Source organism: Ascaphus truei, chromosome 4 (assembly GCF_040206685.1).
Source record: "Ascaphus truei isolate aAscTru1 chromosome 4, aAscTru1.hap1, whole genome shotgun sequence".
Lineage (NCBI taxonomy): Eukaryota > Metazoa > Chordata > Amphibia > Anura > Ascaphidae > Ascaphus > Ascaphus truei.
Window position 1 is genome coordinate 110,900,252 of NC_134486.1, and position 23,390 is coordinate 110,923,641.

At 41.1% G+C, this 23,390-nt stretch overlaps 1 protein-coding gene across 2 annotated transcripts in view; it reads right to left on the reverse strand.

Annotated features, from left to right (window-relative positions):
* Positions 1–487: 487 nt before the first annotated feature.
* Positions 488–23,390, reverse strand: part of LOC142493021 (heterogeneous nuclear ribonucleoprotein L-like) — a 69,293-nt gene continuing 46,390 nt past the window's right edge. For both annotated transcript variants that reach the window (XM_075596407.1, XM_075596406.1), the window contains exons 8-13: positions 11,802–12,019; positions 8,655–8,776; positions 6,989–7,190; positions 4,361–4,418; positions 4,166–4,264; positions 488–1,661 (exon numbers count right to left, since the gene is read on the reverse strand). In XM_075596407.1, coding sequence (XP_075452522.1) covers positions 1,606–1,661; positions 4,166–4,264; positions 4,361–4,418; positions 6,989–7,190; positions 8,655–8,776; positions 11,802–12,019 — 755 coding nt within the window. In that variant the 3' untranslated portion in view covers positions 488–1,605. The remainder of the gene's footprint in view (positions 1,662–4,165; positions 4,265–4,360; positions 4,419–6,988; positions 7,191–8,654; positions 8,777–11,801; positions 12,020–23,390) is intronic.

Consider the following 23,390-nt stretch of genomic DNA (forward strand, 5'->3'; position numbering starts at 1 on the left):
GCAGATTTCTTTGCAACAGATTTGACGCACGCACCTTTAGAATTGCACTAGGAGTTTTGTAGAATTTGTATTGTAATATTAAATGGAAGATTTGGGTTTATTTTAATTGACTAAACAATTGTCTGATATAAAGATATCTGAAATATTTTAAATACCAAATATTAAGCACATTTTTACAAATTCTCCAATAAAATGTTCCATACCCACAGCACTGCTTAAAAAAACCATAATACTTGTCCATGTTTGTTGATTGTATACCTGGTTATACTCTAAAACATGAGCCACTAGAGGTTTGTGCATCACCTATGAAAATACACAGTTGTTAAAAGTTTCATGGAAAATTATGGCACGTGAGGAACCATGCCAATATAGCAAGTATAAAGCAAAGGGCACTTTAAAACAAATCAAGGAAAGTATATAATAATAATTTAAAAAAAAGATCTGATATTAAAGCAGAATGACTTCGCATTACAGGCAGAGATTGAAAGACAGTTCTGCACCACATACATTCCATATTTATTTCTTTTAAAACAATTAAAACATTGCAAACACCAGTTTACGATTGATTCATAGCAAGAATGTAGCTTGCTGTGTGTATAAAACGATACATTTTGGGCAAAAGTATTATGTGATCTTCGTTACTGAATTAAGAGGACCGACTTCACACTTGCTTCATTATTCGGAGCCCTGGTGAAAAGGAGGCTACGGTCGACTCATCACCTAATTCATGAAATGTACAGAGTATCACACTTGTACTCGTATTTCCTCCTCGTAACTTAATGAGGATCAAAACTATTCACTAACCATGTCCAAGAATACAAAATGTAATTTGACATGAGTGGTGGCAATGAGCAGTGTCAGCCACATCGCCTAAACCCCTGCAATGCTGGAGCAGGCATTGTGTGCAGGCAGCTTAAATAATGAATGTGTGCAGCAGCATCAAAGTAGATCCTTATTACATTTACACATTGACATCCTTACTGAGCATCAAGAATATTCATTTTGAAAAAGAAATTGCCATAAAAATCTAGCCACGGTATTCAGTAAAAAAAAGCCAATTATGTATTTTTTGTTGTTTTGGCGGGTGAGTAAAACAATACAGGTCTAGTGCATTAAAACTGTGTCAAATGTGTTCTCAAATTAGAGGCAGGCCAAGATTATGTTGATATCTGCCATTAAATCAGTTTGTATAATGTGATTGGTAAGTATTGATGAAAAACTTGGCAATAAAAACAAAATACATGATTGTGCATTTTAAATCTAAAATTCACAAATTACTAAAAACATTCTACATTTTATATTAAAGCAGCATTGCATATTTCAATAAATTGGGGGAATAAAGACCAGGTTGGAACCACTATTCTTTCTCAACGTGGAATATCAAATATCTGAAATACCCATACCAACTCCAATCGGCAATGCAAAGATTGCATTTCATACACGTAGTGCTGCTTTAAGCCTGTCAAAAACGAGGGAGAAACAAAAAACACCCACAGTAGTGACTGGTATCCATTGTATAATAAAAACAAGGCATTGTAACATGTACATTGTGAGATTTCCATTTTGTAGAAGGGGTTTGCTCTTGCAGTCCTCTATCCTACGCCTTTACAGATGGGATGAGGTGGAGAAGCAAAGCTTCAATGTGTAAGGATTGGAACCATCTGAGAAGGAATAGAAAGCAGACATTAGTTTTGTATCACACCATGATGGGGGAACAATCAAAATTGTCACCACTATACACATTACTTTTTCTGCTGCTCTGACAAGACATTCATGTTGTTTAAAACAGATTTAAAGGCATGTCAGCTCTTCACACGAGTCAAGGGCAAGTACCTGTGATGATTTGTAATTTAGAGGCACTGTAAATAATCAGAGGATAAAGTGCAGTAAAATTTACCATTTCTAAACTCTGCTTATTCTGAACAAAATTCCCTCTTTCCTGCTAGGTGTATTACATGGCACAAATATTACGGTGCGCGTGATCTAGAAGAAGCGAGTCAGGAAATACATTTCAAAGCACTTTAGCCTCAAATGGGATGATGAACTGAAGGATGGGAAAGAAGGGAAAAGAGAAAATAAAAACCCAAATGAAAAGGCATTAAAAAAAAAAAAAAAAAAAAAAAAAGGGTGGAAGCAGAGGAGGGAGAGAAATATAAAACAGAAAAACCGAAGGAAAATAAAATTAAGATAAAATGCGGAAAATTGATAAGCTGGAAAAAATAATCGAAATTGAGAAAAAAATAAAAGGGAAAAGCAGTACAAGAAAAAAAATAGAAATATGAGAGAGAATGAAATAACCACAGGTGGTGGGGAGGGAGGGGGAGGAAGTGTATACAGGCATACCCCGCATTAATGTACGCAATGGGTCCAGAGTATGTATGTAAAGTGAAAATACCTTAAAGTGAAGCACTAACTTTTTTCCACTTAATCGATGCATGTACTGTACTGCAATCGTCATATACGATAGATATACGAGGGAGAAGGAGCGGTTCAGTGAGTAAAGACACTGACTAGCACTGATGTTTGAAGCCGGGGAACCTGGTTCAATTCCTGGTGTTGGCTCCTTGTGACCTTGGGCAAGGCACTATCTCCCTGTGCCTCAGGCACCAAAAAATAGATTGTAGGCTCTACGGGGCAGGGACCTGTGCTTATAAAATGTCTCTAAAGCGCTACGTAAAACTGGCAGTGCTATACAAGAACATGCTAAGAAGATATACGTGCATAACTGATGTAAATAACTCATTTGTAACAGGCTCTATAGTTTCCGTGCTGACAGGCGCATGCGTGAGCTGCCGTTTGCCTATTGGGTGATATGTCCTTACTTGCGAGTGTACTTAAAGTGAGTGTCCTTAATCTGGGGTATGCCTGTACACAGCTTAGTACAATCATAAATTGTTCATAACCCCAACTATAAATTTTCTCCCTTTAACTCAGTCCAAATACAAAGGTGTCCTTTTAATTATTTTCATTTTTTTATCTGACACTGCTCAACAGTATGCTACAAACCTAAAAGAGTAACTGCTGCTTGGAAAGGAAGTGACCAATCTTTACAGATGAAGAAGTCACAGATTTACACGATTGCACTTGTGACATTTGTATGTGAAACCACAGCCCAGAACAATCATCCATTACTCATACACATTTCACACTGCGGGCGGTATGAAATCGCTCAAACCCTTCTAATTAACATATTAATAACAAAATACAAGGAATTTTAAAATTACCCCATTTAAAAAAAATAGGACTAAATGAGACAATTTTAGTTTTAAGAATGGTCCCTGTATCAGGGAGACTCTGGTTGCCATTTTATCTCCCAGAATTCACTGATCGACTCAGTTGCACTTTTTTGTTGTTGCTCCATCAGCCCTGTGATGTTTCACGTGTAGGGCTTTGTCTCATGCAGCATAAGGTTAATCTTACACTGTCGCACGCAATTTCACGAGTCTCACGCTGAGAGGGTCCTAATTCCACTCACGACATATCTATCTCCATAAGCCATAACCGTCCTCCACGCTCATGCTAGCTACCCTGCTGCAGGGATAACGGGTCTCACACTCCGGAGCTGGAAACCCCGACAGTTCTGCTCCTGTCGAAATGAGGTTAGTGACATCAGACTACAATTTCTGTGTCATAAGATTCTATCTTGCAATGTTGTGGATCTTCAGAGGGACATTGTGTGGAGGGCATTTTCTTAGTGTATCACGGATTGCACTTTTGTTCAAGTAACTGCATCATTATTTTATTAACCATCAAACTCTCCTCAAGAATGGTCCACTCATCCAAAATTCAGAGGGTGGGGTTTAATACACCTTTTGCTTCTCACCTTAGACAGTGAGAGTTATTATATGCTAGTATGGTTACTGGTGTGAATTACCTATGCTATGTGACGGTGCTTCACGTTAATGAGATTCCTGAAAGACGTCAACGAAAGGGATCCTATATGCGAGGGCACCCCTTCCTTATTGAGCAAGAAGTGGGCACCCTTACTGCGTGATAAAGCAGCAAAATCTCAATTAAAAAGGTATGATTACATTATGTTTTGAAACCCTTTTGCAAGTCATGGCAATCTCCTCTTTATTGAAAGGCAAAGTTATGAATATGAAGCAATTTGGTCTAATCCTATCAACTAGTACAGTGACCGCTGCTTACAACAACCAAAACTTACTAGGTACTCTTATCTGGTAGTGATTCAATACGGTGAGGGCTTCCACCGCTTCAGTCTTTGTTTCCCATTCAAGCAGGCCAGAGAGTGTTTTAGAAGAGGCTGGAGGAAACAAGAAGGTGAAGATGGTAAGAAATTATTATATTAAAATGTATAAAACTTCTAATCAAAAGTAGAAATCTAAAAAGTTGTACTAACCTTTTGCATCAAACACCTTGAACTTGATAAACATGGGAACAGTGTGGTCTTCACAGAGCTAAAAGTAACAAGAAGAAATCCTGTTAGAGAAGACATGTTAAATATGCAGCGACACGTAGGATTAAAGTGACCTAATGTCAGTGAAGGGTGTAACGGTTAAACATTGGCAATTTAATAAAAATGTGCAAGTATATGTATTTTAAAGATTTTTACGTAAATGTAAAAGCTTTGAGTTTGACTTATTGATTTACTGCCTGAGGGAGGTAGGTAACGGTTGATCTTCATCCTCTAACCTACCATAATTTGATTAATTTATGCTACTTTCATGTCAATGGCCACGGGAAAGGGTCGCGGCCGCCATGAAGGTTGCCCCATTGACCACAATGGTGGAGAAAAGCCGCGTGGCTTTAAAACACTAAGTCCACAAGTGTGAAAAGTGAAAACCCATATCTCCGGTTCTGTAAGGACTAGAGGGGTGGGATTTGGCCACCATGTAGTCACTGCTCCGGCATGATTGCATGGCAATTTCCAGCCCTCTCCGATCAACCGAACGGAGTATGGGTAACCATTTAAAGTATGGTTGTGCCATTGACTTCAATGGCGGAGAAATGTAATTTCTAAAACATGTTGTTTTAAAATGTATTACTGTATCTCCGGTTCGATGGGTCGCAGCAAACTGAAACTTGGCCTCCATGTAGAGTCCCCTCTGGCATAAGGGTCTGGCAAGTTTTAGCCCGCTCGGCCCAACCGAATGGAATATTTTGATTTATATAAAATATTGTAACTGTACTATATTTTATGCCTGGTATAAAGCCTGCGAAAATCCCTGACCCATACGGTATGTTAAATGGGCAGGGCGCGACAGTGTGTCTACACAAAGGCCACTGATCAAAGGCTTGTCTCCCCGGTTTGTATATAGAGGGTGGAAAGAACGCAGGACATGGCCTTTCAGATGAAGTGCCATAATTTACACCTTTCGTCAGGTTTCCCTGGCCTGGATCCCCATCTGGCAGACTTGACGACGCCAACTCTTTTGAGTGGGGTTAGGAAAATGGGAGCATGACTAAGAGATTGTGCGCATGTGCCAGCTACCTGGGGGCAGGTACCAAAGTGCTTCCCACGTTAGCTGGCAAAGGGTAATTGGGTACAGATAATTGTGAACCAATATCTAAGACCCAATGTTGGGGATAGAGCCCAAAACCTTTATAACTTACTGTCAGCTCTATGCCCAATGTTGTTCGTGACTACATCTGAATAAGACCTGATGCCTTCATGAATTGCTAATCCAAACCTTGATTACTTTATTGCCCCTTTCCCACGTAAGTGTATATATTCTGTGTGTTATTTGTTCAATATTGTGTGTTCATCTTCCCTGAAGGAATAAACTTTCTTTATCATATCACAGTCACATTCAATTCACCCCATTTATTTTGGTGTATATTATAACCCTGTAAACTATCGTGACAATATTATAATATTCTAGCCCATAGTGGGACACTTAAACAAACCAGCTGTTATGTAAAGCAATAGGACTAACTGTGCATTTCATCGGTCTAAAAAAATGCTTTTTAGTAGCTTGTTGGCTACGGGAGTTGCATAAAATTACATTTAAAGTGGCCTTAGCGGAGGATTTTGTTTGGTGCACCACGTTATAAAGAGAATTAACTTTTTAGATGCTAAAATTAAACTGCACGTATTCTCACAATACATTTGTATAAAATGAGAAGCCACAGTAAATCTAATCCCTCCTTAATGGGTTTTCAGAATACTAAACCGGTGCAAAATTTCAGCTCTATCTAAACATGCGAGGAGCTTGTATTGACTTCTGGGAGCCAACAGCCTCCCTTAGGCTGCGCTTCTAGTGCCGGCGACGCAACCGTCGCGTCAAAACTAATGCATTGTCGCAGTCGTCGGCGCTTATAGTGCACGCGACGGAGCAATAGTGCTACCAAAAATATGGTAGTCACTGCTATTTGAATTTTTTTCGGCGACTGTCTCCCTATGCGGCCAATCAGGAGCTTCTCCGTCCCGCTGCTTTCCCCCTTTACGACGTCACCTAAATTTGAAATCTAACTATGGCAATGGCGACAGCATCCTTCGCGTCACCAGCAATAAGTGCGGCCTTAGGTTGAAAGTCATTGGGTAGAAGCTTATGAGTTTATTAGGACAGGATGCAACTGCGGTATGCAAATAAAATGTGTAGATATTTTAAAATTTAAGATCCTTTTTAAAAAAAAAAAGGATCTTAAATGTTAAAATATCTACACATTTTATTTGCATACTGCAGTTGCATTCTGTCCTAAATTAAAGAAAAAGAAAAAAGGATATTTTTCAGAGAATTCATTTTCCACTCTATAGGTCTGACAGTGTACTCCATAAAGATTTAAAGGTCTCTTGCTTTAAAAACACAAATATCTAAGTTCCAGCTCATTGTAGGTTCCCACAGGATGGTACTTTCTTGACGTTGGGAATAGGCAGGCAATGTTTTGGCCTTCTTCAGGGCTAATAAGCAGCATTTCTCCCCTCCCACTTTCTCATCACATTTGTCTGCAGCACAAATGTTCATATTATGTGTGCATGGTCACACCACTGAGAAAACACACAGATTAGATCGTTTATGCTCTTTACCTTCTGGAAGATTTCTTCTTTCATGCACAAGGGGACATTGTAATAATGCAGAACACAAGACGGTGGCTGGATTATGTTTTTAGAGGCTTGGCCAGCACTGGTAAATCTATTATTCTTGCTCATGGCAAAATCCTTGTAACTGCTTGTACCATCCTTCAGTTCAAAAATCTGGCTTGGGACAACAGAGTGCTGCTTGGAGACGCTGAAATTATAGAGGGGAAAAAATAGCATTAGTACCCTTGACATATATGAGATTAAAGATCAAAAAAAGTAAACAAAAAGGTAGAATAGTTATTTAGCAATAGCCTAGGCCCTTTGTGATATGTTCATATATACTCGGCATTTAACAAAGCAATAAACACGTTTTAGAAGTATGTCTTGGGAGCAGGAGACTATATTCGGTCTCAACTACTATGACAAATAAGTCAATTAATTCTTTACACCTCTCCCTCTGTCGTTTCACCATGTATGGATATCTTTATGTATATTGTGTCATTCATGTACAGTAGGGCCCCGCTCATACGGCGGGTTCCGTTCCAGGCCGCCGCCGTAAAGCGGAAATCGCTGTAAAGCGGGACCCTACAGTACTGTATTGTACCTTTTGAAAACAGAGATGCAGAGCTGTAAACTGACTGTTTCACTGACAAATGGCATCTGACAAGGAGTTGCGCATGCGCTAAAACTGCTGTTTAGTGACAGCCGGATACTTTGCTTCTGTGCACGTCATGCCGAAAATGGCTGGAAAAACGGAACAAACGCTAACCCTAAAGAATATGAGTATACATTGGGAAACGCTGTATGAGCGGAACGCTGTAAAGCGGGGCCCTACTGTACGTAGCACTTTATAGCGGAAATACACGTTAACTTATTTATAAAATGTTTTACCAGGAAATACTACATTGAGTGTTACCGCTCGTTTTCAAGTAATAGGAATAAACGCTTCATACATAAAAGTAGACATTAGGAAAGAGAGTATCTGCCCTACAGAGCTTACAATCTAATTACCAAAAGCGAACGAGGTCTCAAGGCCACTGGTTTTGCTAGCCAATATTTATATATAATCCTTTCAGTATCTGTGGTCTTGTCATTGGTGGAGACAGATACAGCATTCGAACTGGAGGGTCCTATAGATCAGGTGTGCCCAAACTTTTCAGTCTGCGCTCCCATGCCTGCTCTCCCCACACCTTACCTAGTCTCTGGCGTCAAATGACACCGTGGGGGCACCATGGCGACGCGTCACTGAAGACAAGGTAAGGGAAGTTGCAGAGGCTTTGTGCGATTACGCAGCACGAAAAATAACAATAAAAACAAGGCTGAGGTAGATGTGTGGAAGCGTAATAGCGAACGCGAGAGGGTAGATATGGTGATATTCAAATGTAATCATACTTCGAGGAAACTATCCTATATTCTAGGAATGAACATCATCTGTGACGGTGTCACATAATGCTACTTGTTTAGAGGTAGTCAGAAGGTATGCCTGTATATGACCAGGGTGTGAGAGATGAGTCACTGGATGCTTATAGTGAGAAAAGGAAAGCTGCGCCGGTGCGTAGCATATATAAATAAGAATGACACTTTCTTACAGCTTTTAAGAAGGGATTGTATTCACGGTTTCCCCAGTAATGACATCACAAACTCTGTACTGTACGTATTCAATGTCTCTTACCATACATTCAGTCTCTTCCCAAAAATCTTCACGTTATTTAAATGTGTGACTGCTCTTTCAACAGCATACTCATCACCCATTTCCACGAGGGCTGTGCCAGGAATGGTCTTCATAAACTTTACCTGTAGTTACACAAATACAAGATGAAGTTGAGCTAAAATATCAACAGAATACCAAAACCCCGCTCTGGTGACAGAGGATTGTAACGCAGTCACTGCCAAAGCAGTTTCCCACCTGTGCGCAGCCAAGGGAATGAAGAAACAAGAAGTGGAGTGCTAGCCGCAAAGCTTGCGGTGCTTCTGCATTAAAGTACCCCTTAAAGTGCACTCTCCTGTGTGTAAAAACATTTTTTTCTCATCAGCTAGACTGGTTATATTAAAGTGATACGAAAGAGTAATAAATACTCAAAACCCCTAATAAGTATATGGTATGTGTGCACTATATTAAAACCAAATTTTTATTAAACTCAAACAATAAAATAAAGCAGTGTATAAAACAAATGCATATACAAACAAATGGTGTAGTTTATAGTATAAAACACCTGAAGAGGCATTATTAGCCCCTCTTAAAATATAACCTCCATCATAGTTAAACCGTCCTTAAGTAGAGGTGACTGTTTATGGGGAGTGATAGTAAGTCCTCACTTATGACTTGGTACTTGTCAATGAGTTTTCCTTGAGAGCTACTAACTGGAGGTATGTATGGGCATACAGTGAGCATGACAAGTGTCCTAGAGGTGTCTATCATACGTATACATATGGACAAACTAAAAGTGCTGGCTAGCCTATAATTGAAAATCCCCCAAAGTTGGATGTTTGCAAGCCCCAGTGGATAATGCTACGCTGATGGTGAATTATAAATAGAAGCCACTGAACTGTAACCTTAATGTGTCAGCGTTTGCAGTGCGATATCTAATGCTCTCGTACAAAGTGTCAATACACTAGCATGGAAACTTGCTAAAACTTATCCTTGAGATCCAGACAGTAGGGCTGTTGCATGGGGATCAAGGTAAGTAGGGGGTATAGGTATATATTATGCAGCAGTAGTAGATATTGGAACCCTACAAGAGGAGTCAATGTAAATGTACAAGACAACTCTTTCTTGTTTATATTGCTGTTCACCGCGGCCAAGGGAATTAAGATTTTTGCAATACAAAATTTAAAACAAAGATGTGTCAGTTGTGGTGTGCCCTAGTAACTCATTCACCATTTTATTCAGCAGCTACACTTATTTGGCGTTATTCCAAAATGCACATTAGTAACTTCTCAATCCTATTAATATTGAAAACATTTTGGATTTTAAAAAAAAATTCTTTAGAAAGCCGTATGTAATGTGGCTATACATATTTTATTCAAATGGGACATAACCACCAAATATCCCATCATTTTGTCTACTTTAGGAAAATATAACCCCCAATGCATTTATTTTATTTAGGCCATGTTTTTATATGAGAAATGGTGGTGGGTGCCAAAGTAAGATTTTGACACTACTATTTTCTCATGTAATTACATTAAACAAGGACGATCCCAGACAGCTTCTATTCTCTGGAAGTAAACAACCTGAGGCCGCCTGTGGTACTTTGCACCACCATACAAAGGCTGACTGCGCAGATTGCCCTTTTCTATGACAGACACAATGATTCTGCGCCAGAGTAGTGAGCACTTTCCCTCTCCCCCGGGCATAGTTTTATTCTTACAAATATGGGGAAAATCCGAAATGAGAGAGGGTAACTACCAATGTCAGTTAGAGGTCACCTCATGTTTCTGCGACTAAATATGTGCCTGCGGTATCTTGTAAAATAGAAGTGTTCAAACAGAATATAAAATGTACATGCAACGTGTTATGGGAGTTTATTTTCACAAGACCCCCCAGGAGCACATTTACTCCCACAAATATGGAAGCACCCATGATTGATGAGGACATTGCCCTCTATCAATGTAATCCATATATTTATAGGAACAGATGTTTATTTTAGCCCTAGTCACTGAACATCCGCAACACCAAATAAATATAACTCTGATATTTGTGCATTTACAAAATCTACAAGCGAACAGCACACACAACCCACAAAGCTTGCGGTGCCTCTGCACCAAAGTACCCCTTAAAGTACACTCTCCTGTGTGTAAAAACATTTTTTTTTCTCATCAGCTAGACTGGTTATAGTAAAGTGATACGAAAGAGTAATAAATACTCAAAACCCCTAATAAGTATATGGTATGTGTGCACTATATTAAAACCAAATTTTTATTAAACTCAAACAATAAAATAAAGCAGTGTACAGTATAAAACAAATGCATATACAAACATAAATGGTATAGTTTATAGTATAAAACACCTGAAGAGGCATTATTAGCCCCTCTTAAAATATAACCTCCATCATAGTTAAACCGTCCCTAAGTAGAGGTGGCTGTTTATGGGGAGTAATAGTAAGTCCTCACTTATGACTTGGTACTTGTCAATGAGTAAGATAAGAGCGGGGAAGGCTGCCCACTTTAAATGTTTTGGTTTCCCCCAAAAAATCAAAACATCTGATCATTGCAAAGGGTGACCATGTACTGTAGTACTCCCTCCACTTAATTTGGGGGCTGTGTGTGAACATAGTATACATTTATTTTATAATTTTGATTAAAAAAAAATAAAAACATAATTGGCGAAGAAATGGGGGAGCCACACCCCTGCGATCAAATTTTAAGAGGTAATCCTGGGGGGGGGGCAGGGGGGGGAAGGAGAGTGATTGGCAGTTACGTTGGGTAGGATTTCACCTCCCCTCCATACCAATTACATCCTCTGCCCAGTAGAGGGGAGATTTGTAGTTGAGGGAGTTTAGTTTATTAAGAACTATTAACTTTGTATTCTTAAGTAAATACTTGGCTCACATTTAGTGATCACAGTTAATATTGCTGCTCAAGACTCCTGGAAGTACTGAGGAGTAGATTCAGTCAAAGGAGGTAGAATCCAGCCCACTTCTCTGCTGCAGCATGGGGGAGGCAGAAGGACATTTATAAACGTCCCAAAGGCAGTGAAGAGGCTAAACCCTTATTGGACAAGATGTTCCCAACCTGTAAAGAATCAAGATATTCGACCAATACTAAAAGGAGGGGAACATCTCCTGGCTGCAAAATCCTTGATGCATTGTTTCTGGTTTACCTTTTCAATGTTGCCGTACAAACAGAAAAGGTTGAAAACTCTGGAGCAGTTGATCTTTTCCTGATGCAAGGTGCTAACCATGGCCACGGAGCCTATGGGAGGTCCCCGGTGCATGTATGAGGAGGAGGTTTGGGGCAGAGGATAAGACACCAACTCGGGGGTATCTCCAGATCCCATCCTGTAGCGATTTGGTAATGGCAACAAAGATCCATTGCTTCCTAGAGAGACAAATCTTGGTTATTGCTACAATTATGTGCCCTTCTCTGGTCTATGTTATTACAGAGTAAATATATCCATGGTAAACAGGAAAACTATGTAGAAAGTACAGACAGACACCATCATCTATTTAAGTAAAAATACCTCCACTTAAAGTATTGCTGTGCCCATATATTACTTTAAGAATAACTACAATTATATCTAAAGAAATTAGACAGAACAAGACCGGTAAAACCACAAGAAAGTATTCGTGCCTGAAGCAATGGTAAAAAGGAGAACACAAAACAACCGTCTACAGGCTCACAGGACAACCGGATATCTGTAGCAAACAGCCATCAAGCAGTAAATTATTCAATGTGGAGCAATTTGGAGATAAGCCCAGTAAGTAGAGGGAGACACGTATCTCCAGACACGTGGGTCCGCAATGGGGTCGTCCTTTGCCCCATCATACGCCAACCTATTCATGGGTTGGTGGGAGCGGTCCCACGTGTTTGGTGATCGGAGCCCCTACCGTCATCTCATTATTAGTTATCACTGCTACATTGATGCTCATCATTTGGTCGGGCACGGTCATTCAATTACATGCATTCATTTTATTCCTCAACACCAACACTTACAATCTCACATTTACTCACTTCTATTATCACCATCACATACACTTTTTGGATTTGTGCCTTTATGTAGGTTTAGATCTCAAAGTCCATACGGATATTTACCGTAAACCCCATTCAAGGAACACTATAAGCTTTTTCTGTGGAGTTCTACTATGGAGGACTTTGATAAAAACTCTATGGAACTCGGTCAGAGATTTCTAAATAGGGGTTATAACCCCAAATATGTACAGCAGGCTCTTATGAATGCTAGGGAAAAAAACAGAGAAGACCTGATTAACTCTGATCCTCCAGCTTTTCAAACAAAACTAACATTGTTAAATTCACACAACATGGGGAATAACGTCACAATATGGTAACGAATAACACGGATCCACCCCTCTTTATCACTCAATTCAGTAGCCAGGCTACAATGATAAAATCCATCAAGAAACATTGGGATGTTTTGAATACATGTGTTACTAAGGGATTTTGTCTCTATACAACCGACCGAGGTTTGTCTTCAAAAAAGCACACACATTGGGCAACACAGTGTCTCCTACTGCTATTCAAAGCAAAAAAGATTGCAACAAAAATACATTCTTTCCAGACTTACGTGGCTGCTTCCCCTGTGGAAAATGCAAAGCCTGCAAATATGTTAAAAAGACCAATTGTTTTACCAACAGAGACGAAACCAAAGAGTTTCAAATTCTCTCCTTTATTACATGTAACACAGATCATGTCATTTACATGATCACTTGCGGATGTAACAAAAAGGTATATATCGGTGTAAATACCAGAGCATTTAAAATTAGGATGCTCGAACATAGACATATTACCAATATGGATATCATACATCCAGTTTCCAATCACTTTAAAATGTGCCAAAATGGCAGTCTGAGACATTTCCAATGTGTTGCTTTAGAACATGTGAAACCCCATATTAGAGGGGGAGATAGGTCCAGAATTCTAAACCAAAAGGGAAGCTTTCTGGATCTTTACAATTGATACATTGATGCCTAAAGGCCTTAACACAGAATGAGACCTCCGTTTTTTTCTTTAAAGATTGTTACTCTATTATGATGGCACTTGGAAGCATGATGGTTATTCCATACTTTTTTTGGCGTTCCATGTTTTTCCCTATTCCTTCCTTCTTCCCCTCCCCCAGAACAGTTTTGTTTGAAACGCATGGGAGGAGTTTGTTCGGTTTGTGGATCCAGTATCCATTTTATGTAGCCAAAAAACATTTTTTTAGTATTTTTGCTGGCGAGTCCGAGTTTTGCTACAGGAGCGGCTGTTTTCCTGATGTCTACAACTTTTCCAATGGTAAAAAGGAGTATGCACAGGAGCTGTGGTTTATCAGCATGTGTGCAGCTGTTGAATGCACTGATTTTATTGCAATGCATATGTTCTCATTTTTTTTTTTTTTTTTTTTTTTAAGCATGTTCTTGTATAGCTCTGCTAGTTTTACGTAGCACTTTACAGACATTTTGCAGGCACAGGTCCCTGCCCCGTGGAGCTTACAATCTATGTTTTTGGTGCCTGAGACACAGGGAGATAGTGACTTGCCCAAGGTCACAAGGAGCCGACACCGGGAATTGAACGAGGTTTCCCTACTCTCTTTTAATTCTCAGTGCCAGTGTCTTTACTCACTGAGCCACTCTTACTCCCATTAGATAATTAAAATGTAATCTGAGCGACAGAGCCTTGTGAATGTTATTTATTTATGAAATGTTTTACCAGGAAGTAATACATTGAGAGTTACCTCTCGTTTTCAAGTATGTCCTGGGCACAGTTAGGATGACAGATACTTGTTACAAATACATTGTAACATTAAGTGAGCAAGGTTATACATTACATATACACATGACATTCCATGCACACAGTAAGAGATAATATATGTTGTAGGTCAGCGGTGCACAAACTGGGGTGCGCGGGCCGTTGCAGAGGCCACGCGCTCTTTCCCCAGGCATTTAATGCCGGGGTATCGCGCGAGTCCTCTGCAACAAGGAAACTTACCTTGTTTAAGACGCGTTTCCATGGCAATGTGGCGTCAAATGACGCCGCAGGGTCTTGTGACGCCACTGGAGCGTCATTTGCCGCATGTGGAAGGTAGGAGAGGGGGCGTGAGACCGGGGGAGGCCTGGCAGGGGGGGCGCAGCTTAAAAAGTTTGCGCTTCCCTGTTGTAGGTGTATGCAACAGTTACATACAGTACTAGATTAAAATGTGAGACTTAGACTGGTGGCGGCTGTGAGAGTCTCCAGTAGATTGTTCCAGTTGTGAGGTGCCCAGTAAGAGGAGGAGCGGACGGATACTTTGTTGAACCTTGGGACCATGAACAGTTTTTTGGAGACAGATCTCAGATGTGCTGCATGTGGTAGGGGTGAGGGGCTTGTTCAGATAGACGGGTAGCATGCCAAGAAAGTATTTGAAGGCAAGACAATATCTTGTGTGCATCATGTAACTCAATGACTTCTACACATGGTCCTCGAATTGCAAGCTGAGACACACTCAGACGGGCAAAATTAAAATACTGTTGTACTGTATTCAATTGAGTAGAGCTACAATTTTCGTGAGCAAGGAGAATATGGCTTCACAGCATATTATATGCAACACAAAAGTAGGCACGAGAGTGTGCTGTAGCTGTCATGGTGGAGACCTCACTTTCCCCAGCAATCTAGTGTTTGAGAGTCCAAACACCTTTACAGAAAACCCAGCTGGACCACTCTAAAATCTCCACTCAAAAATTCCATACCACCTATCTGTTGGGAGGAGAGGGAGTCGAGATGGATGTTGTATGATCAACCGACAATATTTTTTTAATCTATTTTTCCCGATCTGTTTTAACTTTTTCCGTCCCTTTTTCTGGAAGGCCTAAGACTTGGAGTCTGATCTGTTATACCTGTTAGTTGTAACATTGACATTTAATCTCTGACTGAGAAAGGGTTTAACATGGCAGATTGGCTACACAGTAACACGCTCTCTCTCCTAAGACCCCATCATGTCATTCAAATTGTTTTCCCTCAATATAAAAGGAGACAACTCTACCATGAAAAGGAGGTTAGCACTTTCGGAATGTAAAAGATGAGGTAAGTATACTGATGAGTAAAAATCTTCCATTTGTAATAAAATAACAAATGGTGGACTCAGAGGGCAGATATATATTAATAAAAGGCACATTAAAAACACCTTTGCCAATGTATATGTCCCCAACGTAGGTCAAAAAGTCTTCTTGAAGCATTTGCTAGCGACCATAGACTACTTCAGATAGGGCCATCTGGTGTATGAACTTCAACTTGACGGTCCTCCCTCTCACGGATAGCTCCTCCAGAAAGTCAACCGTAAACTAAACACCAAATTAGGTCCATTAACAAAACACTATTCACACCACCTACAAGATTTGGCAAATCTTGAATCGAACTGTTAAGGACTACTCCTCGAGTCCCCACAGAACATATACAAGAATAGATTATTTTTCATTGAGCAGAGATACCTTGACCTGGTTCAAAATGTTAAAATAGGATCCATCACATGGTCGGACCATGTCCCTATAGAGCTGATCCTAGCCCAAGGGATACTGATTAAATCTAACAGGTCGTAGAGACGGAATGAGACACTCTTAAAAGACCCAATCATAGCGGACAAGGTCAGGGCCACTGTAGACGGACGTTCACAGAGATACACAATTGGAGACTTTATAAGGGGAAATTATAATAGGCTTTATTGTGCCTTTTCCTTTTCATCAGGAAACCATCCAAACACAGGGGGGGGGGAACAAAGCTTCTATTCACTTGGGAGAAGTTCTAGTGAAATCCTATGCAATTAATTCACAACTCCCTTAGTAAAGCATGTCTCGCAGCCCCAAAACATATAGCATGAAATAAGCAGATATAAGCAGTCTCTTAATAATGAAAGTCTTATCTGTTAGCTGCTGTAGAGTAAGCTTCTCTGCTCTCCGGGAACCGCACCCGTGCGTGCACAGAAAATCAGCATCCAGGTTTAGAAGTCTTATTTGGTGTCTTGCAATCAGCTACGCTGGGCAGAGCTCAAGACCGGTCAGCTCCAGAGATGTGTGTTCTCTTGGTCAGTCTCTCCTGGGAGACTCAAGAACACTCCTCTGTCTCTCCAAAGGTCAGCTCTCATTCAGAGCTAAGGAGTCACTTCCTGTCTCAAAGGCAGGCTTTTTCTACCACCTCTAATCAGGCAGGTGGTGTTAGTTTATTTGCTACCAGCAGTTAACCACCACACTGCTGGATTAGAGCCACATTTGTGAACAGGGATAAGTCCCCTGTTACATACCTCCCCTGTTTGTGGGAAGCTCGGGCTTACCACGGCCAAAGCCCATCCTTCCACTCTCATTCGAGTTCTTTCTGTGACTTGAATGAGAGTAGATGGAGGAAGAGAACCCTCTGTCCCGCTGGGATTGGAGCCCTTTCTCCAGTTTATTTTTGTCTCCTCCCTAAGGTGCTTGAGATCAGCACTCCTCAGTCGCTCGAGGAGAACTTTTTCCACGTAAAGTCTTTTTATCGCGTGCGCTGTCATGAGATTTCTGTTGCGTCGGGCACTCCTCTTTTTGTAGACAAAGTGTATGGCAACAGTTGTAGAGCAGTTAGGACTAGCCCTTAGAGTTTTCTGCTCTTGAAGCGGTCTTTCTGCAGTTTCTCCACACCACGGAGTCGCCAGTTCAGCTTCTTTGGGACCGAGTTGCACCTCCACCTCCTTTTCCAGAGAACGTCCTATTTTTTCAGCTTCCTCAGCTAAGGATTCTTCTGGCTTTGATTCTACACTCCTACCTCTGTTTGTTGCCTGTTGGGCAGCTGTATGTTTGGCTAGTGCTTTCTTAGGTGGCTCAAACTTCGTAATTTTGTTTTGAAGTTGCGTGGAGTCCCCAACTCTCACTGTACCCTTGCCCTCACGGGCATTAGTTACTGTGTGATACTGGTGCTTGGGCAGAGCCAATACCTTTTTCCGTATTGGAGGAATCTGTAAGTTACTGGTCTGCAGAGTCTCAACCTGTTTGAGTGCGTCTTGCAAGTCTCTTCTCAGGGAATCTAACTGCGCACTTTGCTTTCTCTGAGTCTGTATCAGAGTCTCCTTCATATTCTGGAGCTCTGTAATTTTTGTCGTCAAGGTTGCCGCTGCGTCTGTTTTCTCCTTGGTGTACTGACTCAAGGGAATGGAACAGTCTCTCTGTCTCTCCAGCTCTTGCTCCAGTTTCTGAGCCTTCTCACGCTCCCTCTCATACAGAGTCACCTGGTATCGAAGCTCCGCTTCCAATGATGCTCTGAAGACATGCAGCGTGGCCTTTAGCTCCTCATACTGCTCTGTGGGGACGTACTGGGTATTCAGACGTTCCTGCAGCGCTTGTACCTCTTTAGCAGCCTGCAGTTTTTCTTCCTGTAGCGTTTGCTGCTTCTCCTCAGCATACTGGAGGTGTGTACGCAGACCTTGCAGTTGGTTCTGCAGTCGGTGCTTTGCTTCAAACTTTTCCTTGACTTCTGTTAACTGAAAATTTTCTTCTTTCCGTTTTAAGTTTTCTCTTTTTAATCTTGAATTTTCTCCTTTTTCAGTCTCTGTATTCTTCAGGGCCTCTTTGCAGTCCTCCTTCCATTTACGCACATCTGCTTTGAGAATGACAATCTCCTGGAGTGAGACTTCCTTCTCTAGGTTGAGGGTCTGAAGCTCCTTCTGAGAGACTTTGAGATCTGTATCAAGATTGACAGTAGTTTCTTTAGCAATGTCCAGCTCCTCAGTGAGACTGTAGTTCCTTTCTGGAAACTTCCAGGTCTGTGTGGCAGCTGTTGGTCTCATGATGTGAGGCATCCAGTGCTCTGCGGAGTGTCTGAACCTCTTTCTGAGATACGTCCACCTCTATCCGGACACTGTTGACCTCCTGTAGTGAGGCATTCAGCTCTAGGCGAAGCGTGTGAACCTCTTGCTGGAAGACTGTCATCTGCTTCAGTGCCTCTTCATACTTCCGCTTTAGCGTAGCCACCATTTTATCAGATTGGCTCTGCTTTTCATCCATGGCGGAAATAGTAGCCTTTGCAGTATCTAGCTCAGTCTTGAGATCCTACAATTAGGTCTTGGCCGCAGAGTAAATTGCGAGCACAGTCATCTGTAGCTCAGCATTATTTTCTCTCTCCCTTTCCAATTCTTCACAGAGCAGATCAGTCATGCCTGGCAGCTTGCAGTGCATCTTCAGGGCTGGTCAAGGGATCGTCACTCACTGGCTCCGACTCCACTTCCCTGGGATGGTTGGTTGAGGGTTCCTCACTGTTGGCACCGGACAGACACTTCTATGGGGTACACGACTTCTGCCTTGGGCCCTCTGGATATTCGGTTACCCGCGGGACGAATTCTCCATTTTCGCTAGGCTGCAGGGCAACTCGGTCCCCCTTTTCCTCCACAGGATCTGCGGACGTGTCTGTTCCTTCCACGGTAAGTGAAGAACTGCTTTTCTTTTTCTTTTTTCCCTTTTTGATTTGGATGACACCGTCCCTTCAGGGATATTGGGGTCTCCATCTTCATTTGAAATTTTAGCAGCTTCATTATATACGCCAGGCTTTTCTTGCAGTTGCTTTAGCTGACAGAAATATTGGGTGATCTGCTGCTCCCGCTCTGTCTCCTGTTGATCATATTCGTCAAAGGGAGCGGTCTTTTCTGCTCGTGCCGAGTTCAGGCACCCCCACCATTCTTGGGGTGTTTTGTGGGTGTGACTCGGTTCGGGTTCCCCGTAAGAGATGTCTTCCTCTTTATTGGACTGGAAGGGCCACTCTTCCGTGGGGTAGGGTTCATTACAGGAACGCTGCATCTTGTCCTCCATTTTTAGGCTATCAGGTGTAATTTTCTTCCTGACCTCAGGAGGCGCTATTGCAGCTGTTGCCACTATTTGCTAGAACCCCCAATTGTGGTAGTCCTACAGGTGAGCATATTTTGCTTGTAGAGGTCATAGCTCTCACAGGCATCTCTGTAGAATTTTTCTTTCTTGGATAAGTTTTACAATATCAGCAGTACCATGCATGCATTTTCTCTAATCAGCTATACAAGATGTGCAGTTGCTAGGTAAAAAAAGTCTATTTGCTTTACACCATTTACTTGCTAGGTGCAATCTCTCCGCTTCAGCAACAGAATTTGGTTTTCTGCCTGAGTTCAGTAATTTTCAGTCTCATCTTTGGGTATTATGGCATTCACACTTCACACTTTGGGTGTCTGTTTTTGCTCCCAAGATATATATATAGGCAGACTTTTTTACTTACAGAAAAAAAAACATTCTATGCAGTGGACTATTTCTTTCATTCCCGGCAGGGTGACTCAACATTCAGCAATTGGTTTTGAAAATCCTTTTACACAGTTCAGAAATCACTTTTTCCCCTATAGGGCAATTTTACACTCAGCATTTGTTTGCTAAAAATTCCCCTGCTTCAGCACAGTCTTGTATCAATTTTCACACTTTTCTGCATATACTTCATTCACAGCTGGTAGTCCTATGCGGTGTGGCAACCTTTATTTGCAAAATCAGTACCACTCGTGGGTCACCATCTGTATTCACTGCTTCAGCGAAACTTTTGAAAACAACAAACACCTATCCCTTTTTAAGGGCTGACTCACTTCTTGAACCCGGACTATGGCTGAAAGGCAAAACCCCTATTTCAATGACCAAATTACACTTTGTGATAGGCAAACAAGGTTTAGCTACTTCAGCAGTCTCTCTCCTCTAGGGATTGGGGCAAAGAGTCCATCTGTGGTTTTGTAAGTTTCAGTGCACTGTGGTTTCAGTGGTATGTATCCCTTTAACTCTGATCTCTGCTGCATGAGGTTTTTTTTTTTTTTTTTCTCAGACTGTTTGTAGGCAAAAAGCATAACAAAAAAATTTCACATAAAAATCTCCGGTCCTTTTTAACTTCAAAGACACCTCTTGTCCCACTTCGGACACCATATGTAGACGGACGTTCACAGAGGTACACAATTGGAGACTTTATAAGGTGAAATTATAATAGGCTTTATTGTGCCTTTTCCTTTTCATCAGGAAACCATCCAAACACAGGGGGGGGGAACAAAGCCTCTATTCACTTGGGAGAAGTTCTAGTGAAATCCTATGCAATTAATTCACATCTCCCTTAGTAAAGCATGTCTCGCAGCCCCAAAACATATAGCATGAAATAAGCAGATTTAAGCAGTCTCTTAATAATGAAAGTCTTATCTGTTAGCTGCTGTAGAGTAAGCTTCTCTGCTTTCCGGGAACCGCACCCGTGCGTGCACAGAAAATCAGCATCCAGGTTTAGAAGTCTTATTTGGTGTCTTGCAATCAGCTATGCTGGGCAGAGCTCAAGACCGGTCAGCTCCAGAGATGTGTGTTCTCTTGGTCAGTCTCTCCTGGGAGACTCTAGAACACTCCTCTGTCTCTCCAAAGGCCAGCTCTCATTCAGAGCTAAGGAGTCACTTCCTGTCTCAAAGGCAGGCTTTTCTACCACCTCTAATCAGGCAGGTGGTGTTAGTTAATTTGCTACCAGCAGTTAACCACCACACTGCTGAATTAGAGGCACATTTGTGAACAGGGATAAGTCCCCTGTTACAGCCACCTTGCTGGAGTACTTCTAAAATAAATCGGCCCATAGGCCCTTTAGCGGCAATAAACTGGAAGCACACAAATACGTGATCAGAGGGTAATTAATCACGCTAGCCCCACACAAGAAAAAACAAAATGGACCCGTGATATTGAAAAAAAAAAAAAATTATATATACAGGCATACCCCGGTTTAAGGACACTCACTTTAAGTACACTCGCGAGTAAGGACATATCGCCCAATAGGCAAACGGCAGCTCATGCATGCACCTGTCAGCACGTCCTGAACAGCAATATCAGCTCCCTACCTGTACCGAAGCAGTGCGCAAGCGGGGAGACTATAGAGCCTGTTACACATGCGTTATTTACATCAGTTATGCACGTATATGACGATTTCAGTACAGTACATGCATCGATAAGTGGGGAAAAGGTAGTGCTTCACTTTAAGTACATTTTCGCTTTACATACATGCTCTGGACCCCTTGCGTGTGCGTATATATATATATATATATATATATATATATATATATATATATATATATATATATATATATATATATATATATATATATATATATATATATATATATATATATATATATATATATATATATATATATATATATATATATATATATATATATATATATATATAAACGGGGCACAAAAAGACACACTGTTGAAACAGGGCAAGCAATAGCACATATCAAAGGAACACTATGGGAGTTACTGAATCATAGATAGAAAAGGCCATGATGTGGTCAAGACAAAAATTTGAGAAGGGCAACAAAGCAGATGGACTACTGGCCATTGCATTAAAAAAAAAAAAATCGGCGTGTTAATAGCTTAAAAATTTCACGACGGCCAAACCACACATGATCCTAAACTGACAAGGTTAAATATTATGAATTCTTATACCAGCCTATGTAGCCTACCAGGGATGAATGATGCGGGGGCTACCAGGCCAGAACCGCGGAATACCTTCAAAAGTTATAAATTAAAGCTAGATTCAGCAAAACTATTACAACAGCCAACAGCAACTGGAAGAGTTGGAGGAAGTTATGAAAGCTATGCCAATGAGAAAAGTCCTGGGATTGATATCCTATAAAATCAAATGGTCGGAGCACACATTATGGTAATTCCAAAACAGGATAATGCGCTAGTTATAGGCCAATCTCGCTGCTTAATGTTGACATTTGATTGTTGCTGATATACTGGTCAACCGTCTTAACCACCTTCTGCACTCAATTTAGATCAAGTGGGATTTATCACAGGTAGAGAAGCAAGAACACAATTATATATCATTCAAGTTATACAGAAAAATCCCACACCTGCAATCTTCCGCTCTATGGCCGCAGACAAAGTGTTCGACAGAGTAGGATGAACCAGGTACTGGAAAAGATCGGATTAGGACCAGTATTCAGAACATACAAAGATCTCTACATTAACTCCTTCGCATGGGTCAAAGTTAATGGAGAATAGTCAGCCTCCAACATTACCAATGCCACAAGACAGGGATGCCCCTTTTCCCTGACTTATTTTAAAAGATCTACACGAGTGAGGCAAAAGGTGCATTTAATGGATTGGTCACATCAATATGATCAAAATAAATGTGTTACCTAGAGTCCTCCGGATCTTCCAAACCATACCAATCAAACTACCAAAGCATTGTCTCACCTCTCTACAATCAATGATCAGTAAATTTGTCTGGCAAAATAGCAAACCCAGGGTGAAAACCTCCCTGATGTATAGACAAACAAGTAGGTGGTTTGGGCATACCAAATATTAACACCTATTACATGGCTAACCAGCTGGTCACCATCTTAGATTTGCACTCCAATATCAATTCTAAACTTTGGGTACAATTGGAGGGAGCTATGTTTAGGAGACAATATTGAATTAGACTCCATATGTTGGATTGACAAATCACACAGACCAAGGACTCTGGGCGAGCACCCCTTATGGGAGGGCACCATACAAATCTGGAATAGGGTAGAGATCTCCTATAACCCAACCACGAACCCATCACTGTTGATGCCCATATGTGGGAACCCAGAGCTCCTAACAGCGATTACACAGGGTTAGTTTGGGAAATGGACCAGGGAGCACATCACTCGGCCGGCAAATTGACTCTACGTTGATAGGATACAACCGTTTTCACACGGAGGACAGACTCGAGGGGGGGTAAAGGGTAACAGTAGCAGTACAGACAACTT